Consider the following 27410-nt stretch of genomic DNA (forward strand, 5'->3'; position numbering starts at 1 on the left):
AGTTTCCGTTTCGATTCTTCTTTTCTTTGCTATTTGTATATCACTACTGGAATGATTTTGAACAATGCAAAGCTATTTGGACAACCAGGAAATGCCAGAGGTCAGGAATGTACCTCAGAGACAGATTGCTTGCTAGCAGAGAGGAGCCTTGGGTTCTGTCCACGGTGAGACACCCCAGTGAACCTGCTTGGGTCTCTGCTCCAGCCTTCTACTGCACACACCCAAGGTAGCGATTCACTAGGGTCAGCTAGGGTTAGGAGGCGAGAAGTGAGGTGGCAGGTGTAGAAGTGACATCTAAGTGACAGGCGAGGGCACAGAATAGGGCCGAGGGAGACCATTGTTTAATCATCATCATCATCATCATCATCATCATCATCATCATCCGCGGTGTGACCTTGGCAAACTTTGGACTCTCTGGGCTTTTCCTCCGTAAAGCCGGACCCAGCCACGGAGCAGTACACGCTTTTAGCCTGGCGAAGTAAGGCTCAGAGGCCTTGGCTGCAGGATCACAAGCCACTGGGACAGGTGTCTGCTCGGGCTGGCCCGCCGCGGGCCCTGCCCTAGGAGCGGGTTTCCCCGGCAGAATCCAGGGCCTCAGGGCGCACGCGATGGGACGCGCCTGATCGCACCCTGCATCCGAAGCATGCAGCTGTCTCATTGGACAGCATGGCTCTGCAGGGCCGCCCTACAGCCAATCACGTCCGTAGGGCGGAGCTTCGCCTACCCTGCTAGGGGCTCGGGCGGATGCTTTAGCTGCGGTGGAGTCCGACCATCTGCGCTGGCCATGCAGGAGCCCCTGCTAAGAGCCGACGGACTGGACTATGACACCTTCCCCGAGGCGCCAGAGTCTCCTGGAGAGAGGGCACGGGCCGGGTGAGAGTCTCAGGGCGTGGGGATGGGAGGTTGGGATGGCATTATCTCTAGCAGGCAGCACACATCTTGGGCCACTACTGACTTCTGGTGAGTGGTCATCTGACTCTTTCTTATCGCATGCTCGCAAGTCCTATTTATAAAAAACTGAACCACCATAGAGAAGAGAGCCTCCAAAGGAATACTGGGTGGGGTCCCCACCTGTCACGGATAGGGAGAGGACAAGGGTCTTGCCTAAGATCACAGAACACGCTTTGAGCATCACAACAGGAGGCAAAACCCACAGTTTCTTTTCTGGCGAAAAAGAGGCCCTAGCCCCAGCTGACAGCCTGGGGACTTCCCAGAGCTGCTGCTCAGGCCTGAAGGTTACAACTTGACTGGCCCTGGACCCAGGCCTCTCCCGGCTCTCTGCTGAGCTGGATGGCCAAGGGCTCAGGGAAGGCAGCATTCTGGGAAACCGGGGTCCATTTAAAGGATTTGACCTTGATCCTTTGGTTCCACCCCAACCCCCACCAGGGCGTTACAAAACAGAAGGGTGTTCCTGGCCACCTTTGCTGCTGTGCTAGGTAATTTCAGCTTTGGGTATGCCCTGGTCTACACGTCTCCAGTCATTCCTGCACTGAAGCTCTCTTCTGACCCAGCACTACATCTGGACAAAATCCAGGCATCCTGGTTTGGGGTGAGGCCTATTCTCTAATTCAGATGGGGTAGTAGAGGGAGCATGGACCCACTCAGCCTGTTTACCACAGGGAACTAAAATCACCTAGCCTTAGAACCTCCTAGAGCACTGGTACCCCTCCCTAACACACACTCCTGTCTGCTAGCAGTGATGGCAAGACCCGTGAGGAAGTGACATCCTGCAGAGATGTGGGGAGGGGCTGAGAAGATTTCCCAACCCCATACCCAAAGCCAGGCTGCCACAGCAGAGCTGACATCTTCCTGGGTGTCTGGAGGCAGGCACACCAGGTGCCAGAGGGATTAGAGGTGCCAAAAGGACAAGAACAAAGCATGGCTAGACAGAGAAGAGCCCAGGAGCCCAAGACTTTAACATTAGAATATCAGTAGACCTTGAGTTACTTTGTTGCAATTTGACAACAAAGCTGGAAAGATGTAGCGTCTCCTGAGCATTTCAAATGGGGTGGGCACATGCAGGTTACGCACAGCATATGTTGAGTACATGCCAGACACGTCTTGAAATATTTTCACCCCTGAGGTCAACTGTGTTCTCCCCATAACACAGCTAAGAAACTGAGGCTTATGAGGCCACACTGTGTGTCCTGGTCCCATTGCTCATGAATAGCAGACTCCAGGCAAATTCTTTATTTTTCAGCAACTCCAGTGACGCCCAAATCTTAAAGTCCCAGGCCTTTAAGTCAAAGGGTTCTCTTTGGTAGTGTGTGAGCCATAGAGAATGCCTTTAACCTCAGCCCTTAGGGAGGATGATCATGTTCTTGAGGTCTGCTTGGGCTCAAAAAAAAAAAAATTGGACACTCCTGGACAGTGCCACTGTAGATAGGTGGCCCCACCACACCTCTAGAGTAGAACAGTAGTCATGACACCTTTGCATACAGTTGTCCACAGGTTGCACCTCTGCCGACAGGAGACTCTACCAATGAATGCCTGGTTTCTGGGTCAGCTCTGGAGGAGGTCTCTAGACTCTGGTGGGGGTGAGAGCTCTTAAAGCTACCATATCTTCTTGCGCCGTTGCAGTCCGTGTTCACCTTGGGTGCCGCAGCTGGGGGCCTCAGTGCTATGCTACTCAATGACCTCCTGGGTCGGAAGCTCAGCATCATGTTCTCAGCTGTCCCCTCAGCCATTGGCTATGCACTCATGGCCGGTGCCCATGGCCTCTGGATGCTTCTGCTGGGAAGGATACTGACAGGCTTTGCCGGAGGACTCACTGCTGCCTGCATCCCGGTAAGGCCAGATGTCTCCACTGCCTCAGGGCTGTTCTGGGCCACCCCTGCCTCTGAGCCTTTCCTCAGTGAGAGTGTGTGGGGGTCCCCTACATTGCCCAGAGAACCTCAGCCCCCTCCACTAAAGCAGCTGACATCACTGTCACCCAAAACTTCCTAACCTGAAACTTCCTACCCTGCGTTTTGACTTCAGTTCAATGCATTGCTCAAGTGAAAAAATTTGCATTGCACAAGGGATGTGAAGGGAAGTTCCTGTCCACTTCCACCCCCACCCCCACTGCTTACCTTGTGTAGTACTCCACACACACACTGATCCTCTGGCCAAGCCCAGAGGGAAAAGAGGTCACTAGGGTAAATACAGATGCCTGCTCAGCCCCAAGTCTGAAGACCCTGGGCTTGGTTGGGTAACCCCATCCATACCCATCAGAGCTGAATGCTTCTGCATACTTCTTTGCTGGGGAAAGGAAGATCAGAGTTATGGTCAGAATAAGACCCCTGCCAGCTTCTCCAGGCTCCCAAGTCCCTCTACCACCCCAGTGGACCCAGGAACGTGAATTCCCACTAAAGTCCCAAGTTGGGGCATGTGCCTTACAGGTGTACGTGTCTGAGATTGCACCCCCTGGTGTTCGTGGGGCCCTGGGGGCTACACCGCAGCTCATGGCCGTGTTTGGATCCCTGTCTCTCTACGCCCTCGGCAAGTACCATCCTGAACTCCAGCATTCAGGTTCTGAAGATGGGGAGAATGAAACTCTCCCTGAAGAAACCCAGTACTGATAGACAGGACATGTGGCTTCCTAGCCCCAGTAGGCACCATCTCTCTGAGCACTGAGGCCTATCCTACTGCAGCAGCTTCAGACCACCTTCCCACAGCACTGGAGTGCCAAGTATCCTGTCAATTCATGAGGGAACCCCGTACAGGAGTTTGCCTGCCTGGGTGACGGGGGTGAGAGCCCCAAACCCAGCCTTCCCAATACCTTCCCATTATACTGAGACAATTTAAGGATCTCATTTTAGTACCAGGGTCCAGGCAATTCCTGAAGCCCCTCATTGCCCCTACTACAGGGACTCGGGAAGCTAGGCTGGGAGAGCAAGATTCCTCAGAGGCCCCATCTCCTCACTGAAGCCTCTCTCACCAGGTCTTCTGCTGCCCTGGCGATGGCTTGCTGTGGCCGGGGAAGGGCCTGTTCTCATCATGATCCTGCTGCTTAGCTTCATGCCCAACTCGCCTCGCTTCCTGCTCTCAAAGAGCCGGGATGAGGAAGCACTGCAGGCACTAACCTGGCTGCGAGCTGACTCTGAGGTCCACTGGGAGTTTGAGCAGATCCAGGATAACGTTCGGAGACAGGTACAGCATGTGTGGTCCTTCCTGATCAGGCCCCAACACAGAAAGCTCTGTGTAGCCTTGGACACATACTAGGCCTCTTTGTGCCTCGATAGCCTTTCCTCAAACAAGAGTGATTCCTGCTACTGTGCAGAGCCCATGCAGCCTCCTGTGGTTGGCCTCTCTTGGAAGAGGGAAGAAGAAGGTTTCCCCTAGACCCACAAGTGCCAAGACGGGGTGGCCAGGACTGGAGAGCCTGGCATAGCCCTCAACAGCAGCTTTGTGTTTCAGAGTAGCCGAGTGTCATGGGCGGAGGCCCGGGAACCCCGTGTGTACCGGCCTATTCTCATTGCAGTATTGATGCGCTTTCTGCAGCAGCTGACAGGCATCACCCCCATCCTCGTGTACCTACAGACCATCTTCGACAGCACATCTGTGGTGCTGGTGAGAACCCACTCAGCCAGCACGGCCAAGAGTCCTGAGGCTGTTGAGAAGAGTACAGACAGGGCAGCCAGAAAGTTAGGTGGCTGAGATCTGAATGCCTCTCATTCACAACCTACCTCAACTACACTCTCAAATGAAGTTTAAGTGCTTTAAAGTATACAGAATAACAAAAGAAAACAATTTAATAGATTATGGAACTCTTGGGACTGTGGCCCCAGGCTCAGATACCAGGAAGGACTGTGAGGTCCCTGGGAGCCCAGTTCCACCCCAGCTTCTTCCTGCATGAGGTGGGAAGACGGGAATGACTCAAGCCTTCCATTACTGTCCAGCCAGGGTCTGTGCCCTGCCCACGATGGCTAGTAGTAGGTACAGTAGATACGCCTGGGCTGGAAAACCTAAATAGAAGTTGAGCCACAGAAAGAGTACCTAGGGCTCAATAGCTAGGATAGCTCATGGCCAAAAAAAGGGGGGACAGTGACCTTGGACTTAGGGTTGAATGTCCTTAGTGCATTAGAGTCAGGGTAGGGCACAGGACACCAGGCCAGGTCTCTCAGCCCAGTGCCCTGCCCCACAGCCCTCCCAGCAGGATGCAGCTATAGTTGGTGCTGTGAGGCTCCTGTCTGTGCTGATTGCCGCTGTCACTATGGACCTGGCTGGCCGAAAAGTCCTGCTCTATGTGTCAGGTGAGTGTCCCTACTGTAACGTATGCCTCTTATCCCTATAGCCACTGTGTCCACTGCAATCTCTGGGCCGTATCCAAGCCTCCCAGCACATGGTCCAGGACCTATGAAAGAGCAGCTGCTATACACAGGTCTGCTCATGCTCCAAGAGCAAAGGAGCCCACCCACCCACTCATGGGTGTGGCAGGAGACCCTGAGCTTGCCACTCTGTGTTGGAAGCAGAGGGTTGACCCTTTTATAAGCCAGCCTTGCCATCTAGCAAGAGGTGCTGTGGGGCTTGGAAAGGACCTCAAGCTCAGAGGATCTGGTTCTGAGCTGCCCATGTATCCACAGCATCCATCATGTTTGTTGCCAACCTGACGCTGGGGCTGTATGTCCAGTTTGTGCCAAGGCCTCTGACCCCCAACAGCACCATGGACATCGTGACCCTAGGGGGCACAGAGCAGCCCCCAGCCACAGCCTTCAATTATCTCACCCTGATACCCCTGCTGGCCACCATGCTCTTCATTATGGGTAAGAGCACCATAGTGATGAGGAGACTTGGGATGGGCTGTTTGGGGGATGGAGTCCACAAGGATTCTATCGCTGTCCTGGGTTGCCTAAGGAGTTGGGGAGTTGGAGAATCAGGCCCTCTAGCAACTCATCATGTAATACCTCAGCTGAGATGCTCAGGGGAGCAGGCAGCCCTGCCCCAGCAGGATCATGAGACACAGGCAAGAGGGCAGCCTGAGGGTTCCCAGGGCCTGAGCCCAACTGCCCCTCTCTTCCGGGCAGGCTATGCCATGGGCTGGGGGCCCATCACCTGGCTCCTCATGTCTGAGGTTCTGCCCCTGCGTGCCCGTGGCGTGGCCTCAGGGCTCTGCGTGCTGGTCAGCTGGCTCACAGCCTTTGTCCTCACTAAGTACTTCCTGTTGGCAGTGGTGAGTGTTTGGCCCCAGGACTCCCAGCTAGATTTCTCTTTTAGCAGTCTCTGCTCAGCAGCCCCTAGAAAGGAGCACAGTACTCTTAAGGGTTAAGGCTGGTCAAGTGATAACCAGGTTACTTCCCAGCCCAAGAATATAGCTCTGCCCATGGTACCCTGCACAGCTGCATTGTCTCCTGACTTACTGGATGCTAGTAGGCCTCTCTAATGTAACCCTGCTACCTGACTATAGCATGGTGTGAGGTCCTTCCTAAATATACCTTGCTCTCAGCACTGCAATTCAGCAGGCCCTGAAGAGACCTGAATGCTGGCTGGCTCCAGACTCTCCCAGGGAAATCTAGATGGGTCAGTATAAGCCAGAACCTGCCCTGCTCACTCAACAGTCAAAGTTGAGAGGAGGGATGACACAACATGCTGCCTACCAGGCCCTGTAGGCAGCCTAGAGCTTGGGTGGGGGAAGGATACTAAGAGAGTAGAGTCTCCAGGCAGGATGGCTGAAGGGCAGCTTGGGAGTAGGAGGGAAGGCTGGGTGGTTTCTGAGCACGGCCCTGGCCAGATGAAGGCCTCACAGGCTGCCAGTACTAGCTGAGCCCATAACATTCTTGTGGAGGCCGTGTCTGCTCAATAACTCCTTCCCCAACCCCCTACTGCAGAATGCCTTCGGCCTCCAGGTGCCTTTCTTCTTCTTCTCGGCCATCTGCCTGCTCAGCCTGCTCTTCACAGGCTGCTGTGTACCTGAAACCAGGGGCCGCTCGCTGGAGCAGATCGAGGCCTTCTTCCACACTCGCAGGATGTCCTTCAGGCCCTAGTCAGGGCCTTGCTTGTAAGGGGCCAAACCACCCAGGCCAGGCCTATGCACTGGCCACAGATTCACACCTGCAACCGGGCGCAGCAGCACCCTTGCCATCAGCCAGAGTACACTTCCACCTTGGGACAGGCAGTTCACCAGCTATGGGCCGGTGGGCCTCAGCAGGCAGCCTGCAGTGCTGTAATACCTCAGCTGAGATCTGCAAGGGGAGCAGGCAGCCCTTCCCCAGACTGAGCAAAGGCTGTACCCAAGAACAAGGCTGTTGGGACCTCCGACCTGGTTCCTCATTCCTACAAGGAACACTTCCCATGTAGGAACATGTTGAGGACAGAAAACAGAGATGGAGGTGGCAAAGAGGCATTGTACAAGGACACTGTCATATCATTATGTTCTGATCAACTAGCCAGGGGGAGGACAGGATCCTGTACCCACAAAGGTCTGGGTACCTTGGGGAACACTGAACTTCCAAATGCCAGAGCACAGGACCCAGTCCAACCTTGGATACCTCTAGTCTGCAAACTGTTCATTGCTTTTCCAAATAAAGGAGCTGGGTCTACAGCCTCAGGAAAGAAAGGGGAGTGGGATCTTTTCCAGGGAGAATCTACCCCAGCAGCCAGGCCACCCCTAAACTCAGCCCAGACTGCCAGAGCACTCTGGACATTATGAATGCAGAGAAAGCAACAGTCAATGTGGGGTTCAGGGCCAGCTTGCCCTCTACGCCTAGGTTACTCTCTTCGAGACCCTGTGAGCAGGCTCAGGCCAGGCTAGGCCTAGCTAGCATTGACAGGGTTTCCCTGCCAGTTACAGGTACTGAAGGACAGAAGGTGACAGGCAGACTGTGCATACCAACTACAAACTTGCTTTACTCCAAATGTAACTCAATCAACAAACAAACCAGGGGTGGGTGGCAAAAAGAGCCACAGAAGATACCCAGAGAGACAAGAATGGGGCCTCGTCTCAGCTGGACAATGCCCAGGCTCAGAGGCAAAGCAATGGGCTCCATAGCCATTGTGCCATGGACCTACCAAGAACCTCAGGATATGACTGACCACCCTATATTGGTCTATGTCTAAGGGCCTCTACCTTTATACCTTAGCCCATGCCTGCCCAGCACAAAATGGATTCCCTCGTGAGGTACAATCTCACTATACATGTACCCTTTGCATTCTACTACAGAGGTAGGAGGCCTGGGCAGAATTGGCCTGAGTCCATGCCTATACAAGTAACCATAGGAGTAGGTAGGGCCTTTTCTCCTCCTGGGAAGTAGACAGGTCTTACTGTGAACACAGGCCCTGATGCATACAAATACACATACACAGCACTCTTGAAACCCATCCCTGGCTCAAGAAAAATGGCCTCCAATGAACCTTGAAGGCACATGACCCCCAGTGACATTTCTGCCACTCCAGGGTTCAGCATGGCCAGGCTCTCTGGAGAACTGCTGCTATCCCCAAAGTCCACAGATCAGACCTTTCATCCCAAAGAGAATGTCCACTACTCCCGGCCTCAAGCACTGAAGAGCTAAAGATCCCTTAGAAACCTGACAGCCTGATGTGTCCCGCTGAAGGCCTAGTGCAGGAGGGAGGTCGGGCCCAGCGCTTTTCACATCATCTTCACCCTAATGACCAAGGACCCACCTAATCAACCACTGATGCCGATGTCACAGGACAGTGGGGAGAGAGCAGTGCAGAGGAAGGTTAGGGGACAGCAGGGCATGTCCCTGGAGCCATGTGCCAGTGTAGCAGCCCTGCTTGTCCCAGCCATGCAGGATTACTGTCTGTGCTCTGGTACCTGAGAAGGGGCCAGCTCTGTGTGGGCGGTGGGTCTGGTCTCTGCCCAGCTCTCCAAAGGCTACAGGCTGCCAGGGGCAAGTTGGGAAGAATACCTGAGGTTAATCCCTACTAATAAGGAACCTGCCATCCCTGACAAAGAGGTTCTCAGTGCAGGCTAGCAGCAATACACACATCCACACATCACACCACAGACAGAGACAGACAGACAGACAGACACACACACACACACACACACACACACACACTTTCTAGCACTGAACAGTAGGGAACTTCCACCAGCCCTCTGGGCTCTGCCAAGGTTGCTCTTTTCGCCAGGAAGCTGCATCCTGGGAGTGCTGCGGATTCTCAATTGACCAGCCATCTTTCCTGCTCCTGGTGGCAGTAGCTGGCCTCAGGACACTGTTGTACTCTTCTTCTGCTCTGAGGACAGATGCACAGAGCAGAACTGAAGCCCTAACTGCTAGCAAGCTTGAACCTAAAAAGGATGAAACCTAAAGTGGCTCAAGCCTGGGTGAAGCCTCTTAACCAAGAGAGGACCAATGTGTTCAGGGGAAGTGGGTCTTAGGTCTGAGAAGGGTCACCAGCACAGAGTCTGTACCACAGGCTGACAGGAGTGAGTTCATCCCATCCATAGCCCATGGCCCAGGCCTTCAGTACCAGTGGGGCTGGAGCTCCAGGCTCAGGAAGTCCGGAGAACAGGGTAGGCACAGGAAGACTCCAGGCATGGACACTTGCAGCTACTCCTCTCCCAGGCCATTTAACAGAGTTGATACTCAGCCTTCTCCAGAGTTCAGACCCCAATGGCAGTGGGCCATGGAGATAGGCCTCCCTGCCTCACCTCACAGTTCTCCCTCGAATGTCTCAGCCAGCTTCTCCTCATCTGCCTGCTGCCTCTGCTGCTGGATCCGAGCATAAGAAATGACATCACCCCTGGAGAGAGAGAAGGTGTTCTATAGGCATAGCCCTCCCACCTCCAACTCCCAGGCTGCACCCCAGGGGTGACCTGCAGGCAGATATCCCCAGGACTGTGCTCCCCAGAGGCCATTGTCAAAGGGACAGAGATGTGTTACTCTGAGAGGGGCATATGTTGCCTGGCACTGACTGAGCTGAATGAAGGGAAGGGGTAGCAGCTGGCTGCAATGTCTGGTGCATACCTCACTATGTACAAGCCGGGCAAGAGGAATCATCTAGGCTGTCCCTCATTTCTTGCCTCTGTTTCTGAGAGCACAGATAAGTCACTTGTGGTCACTTCATAACAACTAGATAAAGGGTCCCACTCAGACCTTTCTCACTTAAGATGGGATAGCAGAGGAGGCCCCACCCCGGGACTGGGCTATAGACGCACTTTTTGCCCAGGGCAGACAGTCCATACAGCACCCCAGTGGCAAAGGCGATGGCGTTGCCCAGCAGTGTAGTCAGGGTCAGGCTCATGACGATGGGGACGATGGCCATCCTAGGAGAAAAGAGACATCCCTAAAATCCCGTCTTTTCTGGGGTCAGAGTCCAAAACTGTATCAGGTCTTTGTGACAATATGTGACCTATGCAGGGTTAAACAGCAAAGAGGTGGGTAAATGACCCGACTAGTCACTAAAACAGAGAGGCTGGGCCCGTAGGGTCTGGGGGTAGTCCAGCCCCGTGACCAAGTGAGCTTGTCAAGGATCCATTCACTCCACTACATAGTGGGGTCAAACCTGAGATCCTGACATCAAGGTGAGGGCTGATGGCCACTTATCCTACACCCACATCCCAAGCACTGAATTAACACTCTCATCAGTTCAGCAACCCTGGGCCAGCTGTGCCTCAACAAGCGCCCCCAGCTCATGCCCCAGGGAATACTGGACCCAGTGCAACTATGGGGCTTCAGTAGCAGCCTGGTGCCACCTAGTGGTGGGCTCATTCAGCCCTAAGAACCTCTGCAGTTCAATCTTGAAGGATGGTGTTTTTCCAACATGAGGTGAACTCTGGACATGCTGACCAAGAAAGATGATGGAGCTCAGTCCAGCCATTTCTGAAGAGGGGGCTCACTGGGCAGGAGGATGACACTCAGAGCCAACATCATTCCTTGGATTTCAGGTGCAGATATCTGTGTAGCAGAAGTGCTTCAAAGTGCAGAGTGTCCTTGACTTGAATGGCTGCAATTGTGGTACTCAGCAGACACTGACTAGAGTTCTGAGACCCAAGCTTTATGGGCCACCTTCTAAGATGTCCCCACCAGGTCACCGTGGCCAGCATCAGGGCTTTAAGCATAGTAAAGTTTGGCGACAGCCATGTTTGCTAGGTGAGGTGTGCTACCATGTTCTCAACAGGATATCTGTCTTATCAAAACGGAAGCTAAGCCGAAGATCCTCTATGATAATAATAGAAATCACAGGCTGGAAAAATTAGAATGGGAAATGAAACAAAGCTATCTGAGGTCTTTAATACTGAAAACACACAGCCTGCAAAGTCACACACTGAAGCTCTCAAGAGAGTGGACCAGAAGCTAGACACCCTTTGAGAAATCCATAGGAGGATATTTTACTTCTTATGAACATAGCACTAGGCACATGGCTTCTCGGGAAAGCAGCTGAGTCACATATGTTAAGATCTTTTGTATGATCATAACCTAGTCTGGTAATTCCACACCTGGAAACATCTCCTAAGGATGTCATCATGGTAGCTTGGCCGACAGATGTTCACCAGACTTGATTGACACCAGCTAACAAATTAAGACAAAGGCAGTATGTCCAGCTGAATAAATGTGCATAATAGTAAAAGGAATGTTATCATTTTGTGACAATACTGAAAATGTTGATACCACAGCAAGTCAGAAGAGCAGGTACAAACTTATGTATAACAGTTACAAGCATGTTAGAGATGAGCTTCAAAAGTGTCTGCACTCAGACTGGAGGGACACATGACAACAGATGAATAGGTAGTGAGGACTGGAGGGGCCATCCATTTTTTACTTTACAAATGACTTTTGGTACTTTTGGTAAACATACATTATTGTCAGCATCATGACAACACATCTTTTTTTTTTTGTTGCATTTTTGGGTTTTTCGTGACAGGGTTTTCTGTGTAGCCCTGGCTGTCCTGGAACTCACTCTGGAGACCAGGCTGGGCTCGAACTCAGAGATCCACCTGCCTCTGCCTCCCAAGTGCTGGGATTAAAGGCGTGCGCCACCACTGCCCGGCATGACAACACATCTTAAAAACCCAAAGAAACCCAGGTATGGTGGCGCATGCCTTTAATCCCAGCATTCAGGGGGCAGAGACAGATGAATCTCTATGAGTTCAAGGCCAGCTAGGTCTACATAATAAGACCATCTGAAATACAGAGGGAAAAGAAAAGTCAAGGAAAGTGTGAGGAGATGGCTTAGCTTGTGCCTGCTGCACATGCCTGTCTATCCGGATCCCCATACAAACCCAGGCACTTTGGGACTGGTGAGGTGGAAACAGGTGGACTCCTAGAGCTTATTGGCTCAGCAGTCTAGCCAAATATGTGAGCTCCAGGTTCAGTGAGAGACCCTGTCTTTAAAAACAAGTAGAAAATGACTGAGGAAAATACCTGGTGTCTACTTTAGTATTTTCCATATGCATGTGCACCCACATACATGCATGCATGCATGCACACGTGCATGTGCGCACACACACACACACCATGCTACACTGATTAGAATTTTATGATTCCATGATCCCCTGAGATTTAAACACATCAGAAAACCGCCAGCAAGCACACACTCACTGTGTGTTCTCACTGCAGAAGCCACTGAGCCTCCACCAACCCTGAGGCTAACCTGGTCTTAAAAGACAATATTGGTAATTATAATGAGTATTGCTCCCTGGCAGGCTCTCGTGGAAAAGCCCTTCTTTAGAGGCTCCCAGGTATTAAACTTATCTCAGAAGTGCTGCAGTCTGACGTGCTGCACTTGTCAGAACCAGAAGTGTGTATTTAGAGGGAAATGGTGTTTTCTCTTCTGCAGTCTCACATCTGGACCTCTGGGTTGGCCACATTCCTCTCAGGGCTTCACAATGCCTACACGTTTCCACTACAACCTGTCTGGGAACTTCCAAGCAAAAGAGCAAAAGCCAGCTGCTTCCCTGTTCTTCCACTAGAGATCTTAGAACACTTGTGTGGCCATAGTGGCCATCTGAGCTCTGGGAGGCAGATACTGGGTCCCATTCTTTAGCATCTGTTATTGGATGGGCCAGTGGCTGTGTCCACAGCTATCAAATGAAAGCTTCTGCAGAAGAAAAGGCCTCTACCTGTTCCTGCCCCACCCACCTTCCAACCCCTCTGCCTCCAACCCCAACCCCAACCCCTCCCCCCCACCCCGTTTTAATCATCAGGAGTTTGGGAACCATGCCATAGGCTCCGCCCAACAGTCCCTCACCCGCAGTAGAAGACAGCCTTCTGCCAAGAGCGCAGCCGGTCAACCTTCTCAGCTACTGTGTTTGCAAACTCCACAAACTGGCAGCAGAAGGGAGCCTCACACAACAACAGGATGAAGGCGTTCATGCTGCAGGGCAAAGGCAGAAAGGACAACAATAGTTTACAACCTGGGGCTGCAATAACACTCATGCCAGTGGCTCAAGAACACTACCATCTCACAGGCCCTGAACTTCTGTAAACACCTGAATACTACAGGGTACCTGTTCTACCACAACCACCCTGCCCCACCCCACCGCTGACCAGCATCCCTAACTACCCAGGCATCCTGAAGGAAGAGCCTGGGGGTCCGATCTCTTTATTGTTCCAACAGTGAAAGGAAGAACTAAGATCCCTGCCTCCATCTTATCTTGATCCAGCATCGCCTTCATCCATAGAACTTAGCCACACTGCCCTACATCCATCTGGGAGCAAAGTGCCACCTGATTAACAGACACAGTTCATGTAACTCTTGACCCCTGCCCAGCTCCCCACCACCCACTGCCAGACTTCCAGATGCCAGCTCACTGTTCCACTAATCTGTATATAACCTCCATAGTCCCCATCTGTGCCACCTTGGGCCAGCATAAGCCTTTGTACACATCACCAAATCATCCTGACCTGAGGCCCAAGGCAGGACCTACCTCTACCTTGCCCCATGGCTGTTTAGCACCCTGTGGGCACTAGCAAATGCAGTGCTTCCCACACACCTTGAGTGGCCCTCACTCTGGCACCCCTGTCACTGGGATCTGGCTGCCCAGGAAGACGGTAAAAAGCAGCTCCCTGTGGATGCTGTAGCCAGCAGTTCCACCTGCATCTGCCCCCCTAACTCCAGCCCTGCTAATGGCCTCACAGCTGATCACCCTCCTCTCTTTGTCATAGACCCTGAATTCTGACCTTACACACCATGGCCCTGAAGCTCCCAGAGAGAAGGGCCCATTGTGGTAGACAAGGAGTCTACAGTGTCTGGCTGAGTAGATGCTGCAATGTCTGTGACATTGTCCCCAATAAAGGCTAAAGTAGCTACCAGGAAACCTGGGGGCGGGAAGGGGATAAGACCTGCAGCACATGCCTTGAAACCCAGAGAGGCAGGACAGTCACAGCTACTTACATCATCCACACACCAGCTGCGATGTTCAGAGGGTGGATGGTGACACAGTTGAAGAGTCCAGAGATCGCACAGGCTTCAAAACAAAAGATAACAGGCAGGAGTTAGCAGAGTATGGCAGAGCTTGCAGAAGGCTGTCTGGACAGACACTGAGAACATAACGGGGGTTCCCTTTAGATGCTCAACATTAGGGCTTCCCTCAGGAACCACCATCACCTGAGACCATGGAAAGTAATAAGTATACGTCTGAAGCTCAAGTCTAGCTACTTTAATACTTGGGGGATATAGGCCGGCCCTTGGTTCCAGGTTATTATCAAACCCTCTCAAGAAGTCAGGCCTGGGCGACTGAAGAGATGGCTCAGAGGTTAAGAGCACTGACTGCTCTTCCAAAGGCCCGAGTTCAATTCCCAGCAACCACATAAGTGGCTCACAACCACTATGATGGGTTCTGATGCCCTCTTCTGGTGTGTCTGAGGACAGTATACTCACATATATAAAATAAATAAATCTTAAAAAAAAAAAAAAAGTCAGGCCTCTTCTGACTTCAGTGAGAACATTAGCAAGGCCTGCCTATCTGTATCCACTAGGTAAACTACTCAAATGTCTTCTGACTTGGAAAATGCCACTCAGAGGTACTTGGGGCTGTTCTGTTATTTGTTTGGTAAAGCTGTTTGGTTTTGCTTTGTTTTCCTTTGAGACATAGTCCTGCTCTCTAGCTCAGGCTGACCTCAAACACTGTCTTGCTCCCCCAGCCTCCTGGGGGACTGGGAATACAAGCATGTTCCACTGTGTTTGGCCACATCTTGAATTTGGGTCAGGACAGGGATGCCTCTCATGATACACCAGAGAAGATCCAAATGACAGTCCCACACCTAAAACATCAGCCACATGGCCCTGAGTAAGGTAGCTTTGTAAGCTCATTTCTTCTCTCCTACACAAGGGGAGACTGTGTCCCAATACTAGGATAGCAAGACACCATGAGGGGACAGTGTGTGTGCTCTTCTCCAGAATGTGACTGCTTGCCAGTGTGGAACTCTAGAGAGGCTCCTCCTCTCTGACTGCACCTTGGGGTTAGAGTCTGCCCCAGCCACCCACGCTTCACCAGGAAGTCTCTCAACAGGAACTCTGGGAGCCTCTGAGGACATTGCTGGGAGCTGCCCAGATTGGCAGGACACAAGCTAAGGGAGGGCAGAATGTTGGCCCTCTGAGGCTGCAATTAGTACCACCTTATTAAACTTGTAGCAGGCCCAAGTCACCTGATCCCTCCACTGCACCTGGAATTCCACCATTTTCCACTTTCCTGTGTTACACTAAGCAAATGGAAGCTGATGCAGGAGAATGGACCAAATGACCAACTCTTTTGAATGGCATGGCTTCTATGTCACAAAGTCTCCTTCTCTAATAAAGAACTCAAAGCAGCACTCATCCCCGGGTGGCGGCAGCAAAGCTTCCAGCGCCACAGAAGTGAGGGACTGTCTACCTCCTGCCTGTGTAGAGCTAGGCCTGGTCTCACCTGAGCCTGAACTCCTGTCCTCAGCATTCCATCTACAGAGCTACTCCACCATGCTGTCCTACAGCTTTGGGAAGACCAGGTCACAACCCAGATGAACAGGAGTCCTTTGACAACCAAGGACTCAAATACATGCATCCACTTGAGTTGCTAATGCTCACGCCTTCCACATAAGGGAGATATCACTATGCAATCCTTTCTTCCTCAGAGATACTGTCTACAGAGGCTTTTGGGACCAGAATAAGCCCCTCCAATAAATAAATAAACCCCTTAGAATATCCTTCATTCCAAGAGAGGACAGCCCTATGTCAAAGTGACCAGCTAAGCCACAGCTCCTATCAAACCCCTATTGAGTTTTTAAAGCAAATACACATTTTCCTGCCCTCCTGTGATATGCCAGTATCCAAAACCTTGATGCCCAGCCCCCATCCCAATCTGCGGATTCAGGGAACAATTTAAGTTATTGCTATAGGTCTCCCCTAAAGTTTCACTGATGGCTTGACCCAGCAGGAGGGTTGAGGAGGCCTTCTGGACTAGCACAGATATCCATGTTAGGAAGCACCGGACTGGGTGGGATTTCCAAAGTCGATCTAATCTAGAAGTCACGTGGTCACCGATTGAATCACTGAGGTGCAGGGAGGGTAGCTGCCTAGGTCATAGTCAGGATCTTCCTTGTTCCTGCACCCCTTAAGACCACCTTGAAATAGATAACTGCCGTGGAGAGGATTTGCTCAACCTCAGCAGACTCCCTCCGGAGCTGCCTTACCAGGGCAGCACATACCTAACCCTACCCTATCCATCTGACCAGCAAGATCATCTGGACAGCTGGGGCTCCAAGGTATCCTCCAGGCAGGACAACAGATTGAGTCTTCCCCTACCCACGTAGTCCCTGTTCCGGTGCCAGGTAGGCAATGGATCCTCGAAACTTCCTTTCCTGAGACCAGCACTCACCTGGGCTTCTAGGAATTCATAATGAAAGGAACACACAGGATTTTGTTTAGAAGGCCAGCAACATAGCTGCACTTAAGAGGCGGACCTGCTTTTCTCTTTTATTCTTTTGGAGCTCGAGAAGAAAGTCTGCTGGTGTGGAGAATACCAAGCCGGTGAGAAGCATTAGGAGAGTGTGGACAGGAAAAGAATCTGAGTCTGAACGGACAATAAGAACCTGAGAAGCTGCCTCTCCGGCCACTGCCCAGCCACCCTGAGAGGCCACTCTCCTCCTGGCATCATCTGACCCTCAAGCAAACTTCCAGCCACTAGAGAGCTCCGTTTATGGAGCCCCTCCCCCCATTTATGAACCAGTTTTGTCTAAAGACTGGGAATTTGGCAGGCCCAGCCCAGCCCAGGAGAGCATCACCAGGCCGAGGCGGGGCCGGGAAGGGGCAGACGCGCGTCCTCTGTGAGTCTCATCTCCTCTGATCAAGGCCAGAACAGCTCCGCTGTAGCCATCGAGCTCTGGCGACGACGGACCGCAGGCCTGAGGCCAGGAGCCATGGCAACCCCAGGGACGCCCGCTCCCCGGACGCGGTACTCACACACGGCCCCTAGCACTCCCGCCAGGCGGCACAACCAGCGGTACCACCATGTCATGCCCTCCTCCTGCGCCGGCGGGGCTGGGCCGGCTCCGGCGGCGCCCGAGCCGCTCATGCTTAAACGCTGCGCGCAGCTCCGGGCGCGCACAAAGGGACGAGTCCAGCCGCGCGCGGCCTTGTGGGAGAGACGGTGATTAACATAGAGAGCGGACCCGGAGGCCATATCCGGGGCGGGGGGAGGAAATGGCGTACATTAGCATAAGGGGCGTGTTTACAGACTTTACAGGCGCCCCTTGCCACCCAGCAAGTGCGCTGGATCCGGTCTGGCTTTTTTTTTTTCCCCCCAAGATTGGAAGAATAGAAGTGGCAAAGGCCCTGTTCCGACCTCCAGGGAACCCCGGCTTGCAGTAGAATGAACTTTCAAGCCAAGCTTGTTATGGGCAGCAGGTTATGGGAGGAAAACTCCAGTCTGGTTTCAAACCTGTGTCCTTTATTAACCACTGGAGGCTGGGACTGCTTTTCAGATCTCCACCTCCCAGTCCTGGCCCTTCTGCACCTGGAAAAGGTCACTAAAAGAGGTTCCCTAAGGCTAGCAGGCATTAAAACCTCTCAAGAGGCTAGAGTTGCATATTTCAGGGATGGTCACCCTTTCCCGAGTAGGGTTGCCTCCCTTTCCAGCCAGCTATTGGAGAGAAATCTAGGACAGAGCTAGACTGTTGTCCTGTTACGGTGTCCTCGGTGGGATGGTCCAGTACTGGCCCTGGAGGCTGGCATGCGTCTCCAGGAAGCCAGGGCTAAATTCCAATTCAGCCTCACTGCCTTCTGACTCCCAGTAGAGCACCTGCTGCCCCCAAAATGTCGTGGTCCTCAGACTGTGGATATCCCTGATCTGTGGAGAAGCAGGTAGTCAGGAGGCCATGAGTGATCGTTATTTATAAACGCCTGGCTTCTCAGAATCATGTTTGTTCCTTACAGGAGCCTACATGAGCCTACCCAAGAAACTGAAGCTCAGAGACTTTGGGCCCCTCCCCAGGTGCAAGAGCTAGGATCCTGCTCAAGACTAAGCCTGAGGTGATCTGATGCCTTGTAGGGCATACAAAATCTCAACCTTACACATGTTCTTCTAAAACAAAACAAAAACACCAGACATGAACATGATGCTTCCACTCATGGTCAATAGGAAAGGCCTTCTCTCTTCCTTCTTGCTAGTAGAGCCACAAGCATTTGTTGGTGAGTGAGTGGAGGAAACCCTCCTTCCCATTCTTTCCAATAGTCTTAAGGATGAAAAATAAGCTAAAAGTGTCCCTTAAACCCAGCACTCCCTCCCTCCTTCCTAGAGACAGCTATCCAGATTCACATCAAAAGATTACCCCACTTTTGTCCCCATCTTAGTGGCCTCACCAAGACATAGTTGGCATTGGTCCCCTCAGAAGCAGTGCCCATGTCACTGGCCAGGGCACGGATGGCAATTCGAGCCTGTGGGGCCACACTGATGAAGACCCTGCAGGTCCCTGCCTTCCTCTCATCTGGGCTCAGTGAGGGACTCACAATTTCACCTCGAGGTCCAAAGAGCTGCTTGTCACATTCTGCAGGCAAGAAAAAGCATAGACTGGGTGTGGGCCACCTCAGAGAGACTACTGACACCAGGGTGGTCCCTGACTAACTCTCCTTTCCCTGCTGCTGGCCTTCACTCTGACCTCTTCCAATAGACTAGCTTCAGGCAGTGATCTGAGAGCAGCAGGCAGGGAGGTCTCAGCAAGAGAAGTGTTTTGTACAAGCCTGACAACTTAAGTCTGATTCCTAGGACCCACATGGCAGAAAAGAACCTCTAACTCCGCCCCCTGCCCACCCCCCAGCCCCCCACAAATACACTCTAACTTTTCCTTTAAGGGAAAGGGTAGCTGATGAGTGCTGAAAGGCTTTGGTTCTTGCTTCACAAGTCTGGTGATCTGAGTTCAATCTCAGGAACCCGTGTAAAGATAAAAGGAAAAAACTGACTCTGTGGGGTTGCCCTCTGTCCTCCACACCCACACCATGCCATGCGCATGCCCACATATGTACATCGTAATAAGTAAGATAATTTTTAAAGGAACTGAAAGGCTTTGGTGCCCTTCGTGGGGAGAAGGCAACAGTGGCATGTTTTGGCCAGGGGATTTTAAAAGAGGAGTCAATAAACTGGGCTACACAGTACTTAAAATGCTGAGCTGGCAGATAAGTTGAGTTTGATTATGCTGTCCAGTGCTGTCATCAGTTGGAACTCCACTGCACTTAAGCCTCTCTCGAGGCAGAGTGTCTGCATGCGAGACATGAGAAGCAATGAAGAGGAAGCCAGTGGGCTCCATGCCAGCACAGTTCCCTGCAGGCAGAGGCTGGGGGTGGGGTGGGGTGGTAACATGAAGCCTTTACAGAGACAACACCCCTGTTGTATCATTTCCACCTGAGGCCTGGGTCATGCAAAAATGTCTGGAATTGGCGAGGTAAGACGTCTTAAGTCATCCTGCACTTTCCCATTAAAACCCCGAGGTGATCCTTATAGGATACTGTTTGGGTCCTGGGTAAACTGGGAATCCATGAGATGCCCTCTTTCTGAGGAATATACAGTGCAGGCATCTTCCTTGTGGGTGCTAACATACATGTACAAGTCACAGGAAACAGGCTGAGGAAAAGTGGCTCACAAGCCTGAGAGGACCTCAAAAGAACTGAAGACCAGTGTCAAGGGAATGAGGCAGTGAGTGGCCTAAGGAATGGGGCAAGGACAGGAACTATATCTACAGCCACCTATCTGGCTTCGTGGCCACAGAGGAACTCCATCCTGACCACGTGAAAGATGTTGCCTGCTCCCAGTTTCCTTTGTGGCCAGCTCTCTCCTGCCCTGCCCATGGCCCTGTCCACAGTAACACAGACACACCCACCCAGTGAGAAGGTAGGAGGCCCAGGCACCCAGTGTACCTTTGTGGAGGTTCCCCGGGGCAGGTCGGCTCTGGTACTGTAGCAGCACTCCACCTTCTGACACCACACGATGCTGCCTCACCACTAACGTGTTGGTTTTGGTGCTGAAAGTCATGCCAGGCATCTTCCAGCATATCTTCCTCCATGTGAACCTACCCCAGAGCAGCAGCAGCTCCCCTAGAAAGGGCGAGCAGTGAGGAACCAGTACCCCTACTCCAAGCTGGCAGCAGTGACTCAGGGCTGAGTTCCACTCTCCCTCGTACTGGCTAATGTGACAATGTAGGGGTCACATTCCCCCCGAGTTTTCTATCTTATAAATGGAGATCCCCATACTCCAGTCATGAAGCAGCTTTAAAAATGGAAAGTAGGAACATAGCAGGGGTATCACCCTGGCAGAAATGGGATTCCCTGGAGTTGTGCTGCCAGAGCCCCAGCCCAGCAGTTGCCCACATGCCTCTGGATGTACCTGCACTACACTTGAGGGAGCTCTCGAGGATTTGGAGGGTCACCACTTCACCTAGAGGTCTCCCAATGGCCACCACACAGTCTAGCTGTCCTTTACCTCGCATGTCAATGGTTCCTGTGGGCTCCAGGTACTGCCTTCCACAGGCACCTACCAAGGAGAAAAGGAGTGAAGTAACCAGAACAGAGCAGGGCTGGAATCCAGAGCTGGCAGGGGCTGAGAAGGGGGCTATATGTTTCAGCAATTGTCACCATCCAAGGCACTAGGCCACTTCTCTGTGCTTCAGGGAAAGGGAGGCAGTGTGGTGTGTGGGCTTTGGACTGCATGGACCTGAGCTCCTGGCCCTGCAATCTTCAAGTTATTTGATGGGGATGGAAGTAAAAGTGTGGTTTCTGAGCTGGAGAGATGGCTCAGTCAGGAAAGTGTTTTCTTGTAAGGATAGGGACCTGAGTTCAATCCCCAGAACCTATATTTTTTGGAGGTTCACACTTGAAGTCCCAGCACTGAGGTGGCAGAGACAGGTGGATCCCTGGGCTCAACCAGCCAGCCTAACCTACTTGGGCAAGCTCCAAGCTAATGAAAGACCCTGTCTAAAACAATATAGACAATTCCTGAGAAATGACACCCAAGGTTGTCCTCTGGCCTACACATGCACACATACACACACACACACCTACACCTGCATACACACAAACATACACATGTAAAAAGTGGCTTCCCTTTGCCAGATGGGAAGGAGGCCCTGAACCCAACAATACATGGTCTAGCACCTGAGTGCTTATCCTGTGAGATGCCAACTTCCCCTACAGGAAAAAAGAAGAAACCTAACCAGGCTCTTTCAGGTTTTCCTGGAGCCCCAGAGACTGGGAGGCTGGGAATAGGGTGCGGGCCTGGCCTTGGGGTTGGGTCCACTGCAGAGAGGCAACAGTAACGGCAGCCTGGGTCTGACTGGGAAGAGTAGCTTCTGTGTGAGTCAGTGAGTGGGAGATTTCCTGCCCTGCACAGGGTCCAGCCCAGCAGGCTCTCACGGTCACTGGCTTGGGCAGGTGCTGGCAGAAGTTGGCTGGCACAGGCACTTGGGCCTGGGGTCCAAGGCAGGTGTCATGCCGGCGCTGGATGCCATCCCCACAGGAGACAGAGCACTGTCAGGAAATAAGTAGAAGATCATGTTGAGCTTGTCAAAGAGTGCCAAGACAGAGTGACCACAGGACAATGTGGTGTGACAAGCACCATACAGTGAGATGTCTCTGCTTTACAGGTAAGGAGACTGGAGCTAAAGAGATGCCTTTAAGGGACTCACATGTATACAAGACCTGGGATTCTGGTCTCAAAGTCCAGCCATGGAGAGATAGCTCAGTAGTTAAGAGCACTGTCTGCTCTTCCAGAAGTCCTGAGTTCAATTCCAGGAAAAACATGGTGGCCACAGCCATCCATATTGGGATCCAATGCCCTCTTCTGGCATGCAAGTGCATATGCATATAGAGCACTCATATACATAAATTAACTAAATAAATCTCTTTGTCCCTCGGGCCTTAAAGAAGGGACCAGGGTAATTTCCTCTGCCTGTAGTTCATTTGACACTGCATCTAGTGTTTGCCCTGCCCTCCTGCCGTTTCTGTCCTCATCTTATGCCCAGAGTCCTTCTGACCAAGATGAGGTGAGGGAGGGGAGCAGTTTATTCTATCTCTTCAGCCTCTGTGCTGCCTACAGCTTTGAATGAGCTCCTCCCAGGGGAACCAAGCCCTACCCACCTTGGTCTCTCTAGGGATTTGTTGGGTGCTTGTCCTAAAATGACAATAGTCTCTTTGGTATTGGGGCTTCCAGAATCTGCAGACCCCAGGCCTCTTGAAGCCCAACTGTCTGGGTCTCCATGCCTTGCTATGTCCCTGGCTGTAAGGGTACACAACAGCAGACTGTCCCCCTTCTTCCAGGGGTCACAGTGAGTAAGGACCATAGGCCCCCTTGTGCACAAGGATCCCTTGCTGATACCTTCCTTAGCCTCAACTAGAAGTCCCGATCCCAGGACCAGCCTCACCTCTGTCCAGGTGCTAATGTGCCACCGGTATGCACAGTCAGCAATGAGGCAGGGGACACTGGCCGGGGGCCGCACCAGAGCCTTACAATAAGTTTCATCCACCTCATTGTCATGGCCTTGGTCAAGCTGCATGCAGGCCACCATTTGCGTGGCAGTGCCAAGGCCACAGCTGGCTGAGCATGGGCCAAGGGACAGGACTTTCCATCTGCAGGAAGAGAAGATCCCAATGACAGTTATTTGGGCCTCTGTGTGTGGGACTATTGAAGAGCCTTGGCTTCTGCAGCAATGATCTGCACAGTCTCTGGCCATGGCTCTCCACTGACCTCACTGAGCTTCAGTGTCGCCCTTCATGTTTGTGTCATTGATTGGCCCAGTGCTGCTCTGGGACCCTTGGGAACCAAGGCAATAGTAGGAGCCAGACCAAGACCCCACTTCAGGCATATATGGCCTGCACCTTGCATCACTGGCATCTAACCCTGCATAGCTTTTGTCCTGGAGGGGAGGGATTGCCCTGTGCACTGCCAGATGGGCATGATTAACTTCTTCCCACTAGGAGCCATAGCAAATATGGCTTATTGTGGCCATTAAACTAAAGTTGCCTATGTGCCCTTTGAGGAAGAATCATGCCTAGCTGAGAAACTAGTGCCCTACAAAGAAGAGAGACTGTAGACAGATCAGTGCAGGTTACAGAGTGACCACACAACACCTCAGTGGTAACCAGAACTCACATGTGCATGCAGTTCCTATGGAACAAAGAAAGATTTAGCTGGGTGTGGTGGCACATGCCTACCATCCGAACACTTGAGAGGTGAAGGCCCGAGGTTCAACAGTCCAAGGCTATCTTCAGTTACATAGAGAGTTTGAAGCTAGCCTGGGCTGCATAAGACACTGTCTCAAAAAAAAAAAAAAAAAAAAGCAAAAAGACCTAAACCATTTATAACTATAACATGTAAAAATAAAGAGCACAGATGGGAAACTTCAGCAAAAATAAAGAAGGCAAGACACATGTGCTGTGGGTCCAGTAGATGCTAAGGTACAAGATTTAAAATCATTACATATATAGAAGGAAAAGTCAAACAACCTGATTTAAAAAAAAAAAAAAAGCATTGGTGTAGGGCTGGAGAGATGGCTCAGTACTTAAGAGCACTGGCTGCTCTTCTCAGCAATCACATGGTGGCTCACAACCATCTACCATCTGTTCTGGGTTCGGACGCCCTCTTCTGGCATGGAGGTGTACATGCAGATAGAGCACTTGTACATAAACTAAATAAATCTTTTTTAAAAAGCTTGGCAGACTGTGGTAGTAGCTCTTGTTTCTGCTGGGAGCGACATCCCTGCGTTTTCATGCAGAGTTGAGCTACTACTTACACTTGAAATCTCCAGAGCTCCAGAATAACTGTACTCCATATACACTGGGCATGCCCCCCAACAAGCCCTACTCCCTCACCTGAAAGGACAGGGTTCTGGGATACAGGCCTCACGGGTGAGGCAAGCCCTGGCACTGGATGTCAGGCAGGATATCTTCATGATTATCCTGTCCATGAGCCTGGGGGACCACAGCCCACACCATAGGCACAGTATGGGACTCTCTGTGCACCTGGGCATAGCAGGTATTCAGTAAATTAGAATAAGCAGTGACTAAATGCTCTATCAACATGTGTGCCTGACTAGGCCAGGTGACACAAGCCAAGGGTCCTAAGTTCACCTGGGCTACAGAGTGAAGCTAATGAGCATCTTGTGAGACCCTGTCTTGACATAAAAGGAAAAAGGGGAGCTGGGAGTATAGTTCAGTGCTAGAGTGCTTATCTAACATGCACAAAGCCCCAGGATTAGATAGATGGATGGATGGATGGATGGATGGGTGGGTGGGTGGGTGGATGGATGGATGGATGGATAGGCAGATAGATAGGCAGATAGATAGATAGATAGATAGATAGATAGATAGATAGATAGAGATAGATGGGTGGGTGGATAGGTGAGTGGGTAGGTGGATGGATAGACAGACAGACAGACAGATGGATGGATGGCTAAGAGTTATGATGCACACCTTTGAGGCAAAGATAAGTGGGTCTCTATGAGTTCCAGGAAAGCCTGGTCTACAAATTCTAGGCCAGCCAGGGCCACATAGTGAGACCCTGTTTCATAAACATTAACTAAATAGATTTTTTTAAAAATGTGCCTATGTTATCACCATCCCAGAACCTACAAGTGTACTTTATTTCATCTGGGCCTGATGGCAGAGCCTAGTACTGATCCATGGCTGCCTATCTCCCAGGCAAGGTACTCACCTAGCAGGACAAGGCTCAGGGCTGCAGTCCTCAAAGGAGCCTGGCCTAGGCACTGGCCAGCACTTGGAGTGAGCTACAGACATAGGGCGGCCATGGTTCAGCTGCACACAACGAACAGCCAGTGGCACTCGGCCACCTCCACAAGTTACTGGGCACGGTGCCAAGACTTGAGTCTCCCACCTGAAGGAAGAAAGCCAAGGCTTCATAGGAGGTTAACCCTGGGATCAGATTCCTTCCCCTGCTCTAATCCTCCCAACTCACCGAGCAGGACATGGATGAACCCTGCAGACCTCCCACCGGCTTGGGGGCTTACTAGCCATGCCACATAGCTCTTCCTGGACAGGCATCTTGAGGACAGAATCCATGCACAGAAAATACAGTTCCTTCAGACCTGTCAGAAAGAAGCAGGAATGCCCTTGACCCAGCTTCCAAGGACTACAGCATTTGTTCCTTGTCAGCTCTAAAGCCAAGATCTGTCTGCATCTTAACAGCTGTGTGCACTTGGACAAGTGACTTAACCTCTCTGATCCCCTGGTTTCCATACAGTGGTCTCTACCTAACACAGTCATTTATAGTGATTGAATAATGAAAGGTGCCTGCTGTTGGAAGCTGCTATTTTACTGGGAAGCATGGTGAGAAATGCTGTAACGGTGTATCTTGACCTTTACACGGGCTCATGGAAGCAATTCTACTTCAATGCAGCAGCTACAAACAAACAAATAAACAAAGATATAAAAGTAGGAGGGGGACTTGCTGTAGAGAAAAAGATATCAAAGGATAGCAGAGATAACAAAATACAGTGTGTGTGTGTGTGTGCATGTGTACACGTGTGTGCACATGTGTGCACGAGTATGTGTGTGTGCGTGTGTGCACATGTGTGTGAGAGCATTGTGCATGTGTGCATGTGTGTAAATGTGGAAGAATAAATATCTTTGCTTAAGGAATGTCTCTTGAGGGTGGGGGTGAAGCTCAGATGGCAGAGTGCTTGCCCACCATGCACACAGCCCTGGGTTCAATGCCCAGTACTACACAGTAACTGCATGTGGACAGGAACTAGTTCTATGGCTAAGAGATCTATGTTCTTTCCGAGGACTCATGTTCAATTCTCAGTACTCACATCAGGCAGCTCAGACCAGCCTGTACTCCAGGCTCAGAGATCTTGAGTCCTTTGCTGCCCTCTGCTGGGCATGCACTCATGTGCAAAATCCTTAAATACATACATACACTCATACATATACACATACAGACACATAATGAAATATTTAACAAATAAGTACTATGTGTGGTGGCACAAGTCTACAATCCCAACACTCAAGAAATGGAAGTGGGAAGATTAGGAATTCTGGGCCATCCTTGGCTACATAGAGACCAACCTGAACTACATGAGATCCTGATGCATCCATCAAAAAAGTATTATTAGTGTTGTTTTCCTCCATCCATCCCTTAGGGATCTCTTTCTGGACAGTTCTAAACAGGTATGGTAAGTAGTTAGGGCTGTTTAAACATGTGTGTCTTCTCACACCTTTCTCTATAGAAAAACTCAGAAAACATCAAATGTTGACAAGGATGTGGAGAAACTAGGACCTGGTGCCCCACTGGTAGGAATGTGAAATTCTGTTCTGAAAAACAGTGCAGTGAGGCCTGCAAAAGCTGAACATAGCTTGGCAACATGATTCTGCAATTCCTTGTCCTGTGTCCATCAGGACTAAAAGCCAGGCTAGGGTACACAGGCCCATGCTCAGAGCAGCACTGCTAATGAAAGCTGAAAGGGGAGTGCAAGTAGCTGTCCCTCACGGTGATCCAAACCAGCATGGGCCAGATATACAGCAGAACACTCCTGGGGGTCAAGAAGCGATTCCAGCACTGTTATAACATGAATGAAGCTAGTTTACAGAAGCCAGTCACAGAGTGACACATTGCACACAGCTGAGGTCAGAGGTAGGAGTCACAGCCTTAAAGGAGAAACTCACATGTAGGTGGCCAAAGGCTAGAAGGTGGTGAATGTTGGTGTTTAATGAAGACAGGGTCTACATTGGAAGGAAGTAATCTTCTAGAGATGGATGGTGCCAGTGGCCACACAACAAGATTATTACCACTGAGTGAAACACTAAAAATGTTTCAGAGTTAGGGCTGGTGAGGTGGCTCAGCAGTTAGGAGCTCTTGCAGAGGTCATGGGTTCAGACCCCAGCACCCATGTGGCATCTGTAACTATTTCTGGGGGATCTGATGACTCTTTTGACTTCCATACATACACACACATACACACACACATACACACATACACACACACATATACACACAAGCACATATACACAAACAAAATACATATTTTTAAATGTGATGTGTGTGTTTGTGTGTG

At 51.3% G+C, this 27410-nt stretch overlaps 3 protein-coding genes across 6 annotated transcripts in view; 1 reads left to right on the forward strand and 2 right to left on the reverse strand.

Moving 5' to 3' along the window:
- The first annotated feature begins 709 nt into the window (after window positions 1-709).
- Window positions 710-7534, forward strand: Slc2a6 (solute carrier family 2 member 6). Of its 4 annotated transcripts, none has more exons than XM_028756950.1 (10): window positions 710-873; window positions 1387-1549; window positions 2581-2787; window positions 3381-3480; window positions 3923-4131; window positions 4399-4551; window positions 5126-5234; window positions 5565-5744; window positions 6006-6151; window positions 6807-7534. In XM_028756950.1, exons 1-10 carry the CDS (start codon window positions 785-787, stop codon window positions 6960-6962), a joined length of 1512 nt encoding a protein of 503 aa, XP_028612783.1. In that variant the 5' UTR covers window positions 710-784; the 3' UTR covers window positions 6963-7534. The 4 variants fall into 4 exon arrangements, with proteins under 4 accessions (XP_028612783.1, XP_028612785.1, XP_028612787.1 ...); XM_028756952.1 differs by having other exon boundaries at window positions 744-873; window positions 4483-4551; XM_028756954.1 differs by lacking the exon at window positions 6006-6151 and having other exon boundaries at window positions 744-873.
- Window positions 7535-7798: 264 nt separating this feature from the next.
- On the reverse strand, window positions 7799-17488 carry Cacfd1 (calcium channel flower domain containing 1). Its single transcript, XM_028756955.1, has 5 exons — window positions 17320-17488; window positions 14278-14350; window positions 13132-13257; window positions 10100-10207; window positions 7799-9684 (listed from the first exon to the last, which is right to left on the reverse strand). The coding sequence occupies exons 1-5, from the start codon at window positions 17429-17431 to the stop codon at window positions 9594-9596; spliced, it is 510 nt and encodes a 169-aa protein (XP_028612788.1). The 5' UTR covers window positions 17432-17488; the 3' UTR covers window positions 7799-9593.
- Window positions 17489-17784: 296 nt separating this feature from the next.
- The window catches only part of Adamts13 (ADAM metallopeptidase with thrombospondin type 1 motif 13), a 22453-nt gene continuing 12827 nt past the window's right edge, over window positions 17785-27410 (reverse strand). Inside the window, exons 16-23 of the mRNA XM_028757132.1 lie at window positions 25313-25442; window positions 25052-25231; window positions 22764-22968; window positions 21558-21870; window positions 20732-20878; window positions 20266-20442; window positions 18718-18902; window positions 17785-18205 (exon numbers count right to left, since the gene is read on the reverse strand). Coding sequence (XP_028612965.1) covers window positions 18041-18205; window positions 18718-18902; window positions 20266-20442; window positions 20732-20878; window positions 21558-21870; window positions 22764-22968; window positions 25052-25231; window positions 25313-25442 — 1502 coding nt within the window. The 3' untranslated portion in view covers window positions 17785-18040. The remainder of the gene's footprint in view (window positions 18206-18717; window positions 18903-20265; window positions 20443-20731; window positions 20879-21557; window positions 21871-22763; window positions 22969-25051; window positions 25232-25312; window positions 25443-27410) is intronic.

The sequence above is a fragment of the Grammomys surdaster genome, unplaced genomic scaffold (genome assembly GCF_004785775.1).
Source record: "Grammomys surdaster isolate TR1022 unplaced genomic scaffold, NIH_TR_1.0 126133, whole genome shotgun sequence".
Classification (NCBI taxonomy): Eukaryota; Metazoa; Chordata; class Mammalia; order Rodentia; family Muridae; genus Grammomys; species Grammomys surdaster.

What these genes read in the sequence shown, in the direction of transcription:
- Slc2a6 (XM_028756950.1), top strand. Translation starts at nt 785, where the DNA reads ATGCAGGAGCCCCTGCTAAGAGCCGACGGACTGGACTATGACACCTTC. An exon ending in CCTGTCTCTCTACGCCCTCG is followed by an intron (nt 3,481 to 3,922) that starts GCAAGTACCATC and finishes CTCTCTCACCAG; the next exon opens with GTCTTCTGCTGCCCTGGCGA. An exon ending in ACAGCACATCTGTGGTGCTG is followed by an intron (nt 4,552 to 5,125) that starts GTGAGAACCCAC and finishes CCTGCCCCACAG; the next exon opens with CCCTCCCAGCAGGATGCAGC.
- Cacfd1 (XM_028756955.1), bottom strand. Translation starts at nt 17,431, where the DNA reads ATGAGCGGCTCGGGCGCCGCCGGAGCCGGCCCAGCCCCGCCGGCGCAG. An exon ending in AAGGCTGTCTTCTACTGCGG is followed by an intron (nt 10,208 to 13,131) that starts GTGAGGGACTGT and finishes CTTTTCTCCTAG; the next exon opens with GATGGCCATCGTCCCCATCG. An exon ending in CTGTCTGCCCTGGGCAAAAA is followed by an intron (nt 9,685 to 10,099) that starts GTGCGTCTATAG and finishes CTCTCTCTCCAG; the next exon opens with GGGTGATGTCATTTCTTATG.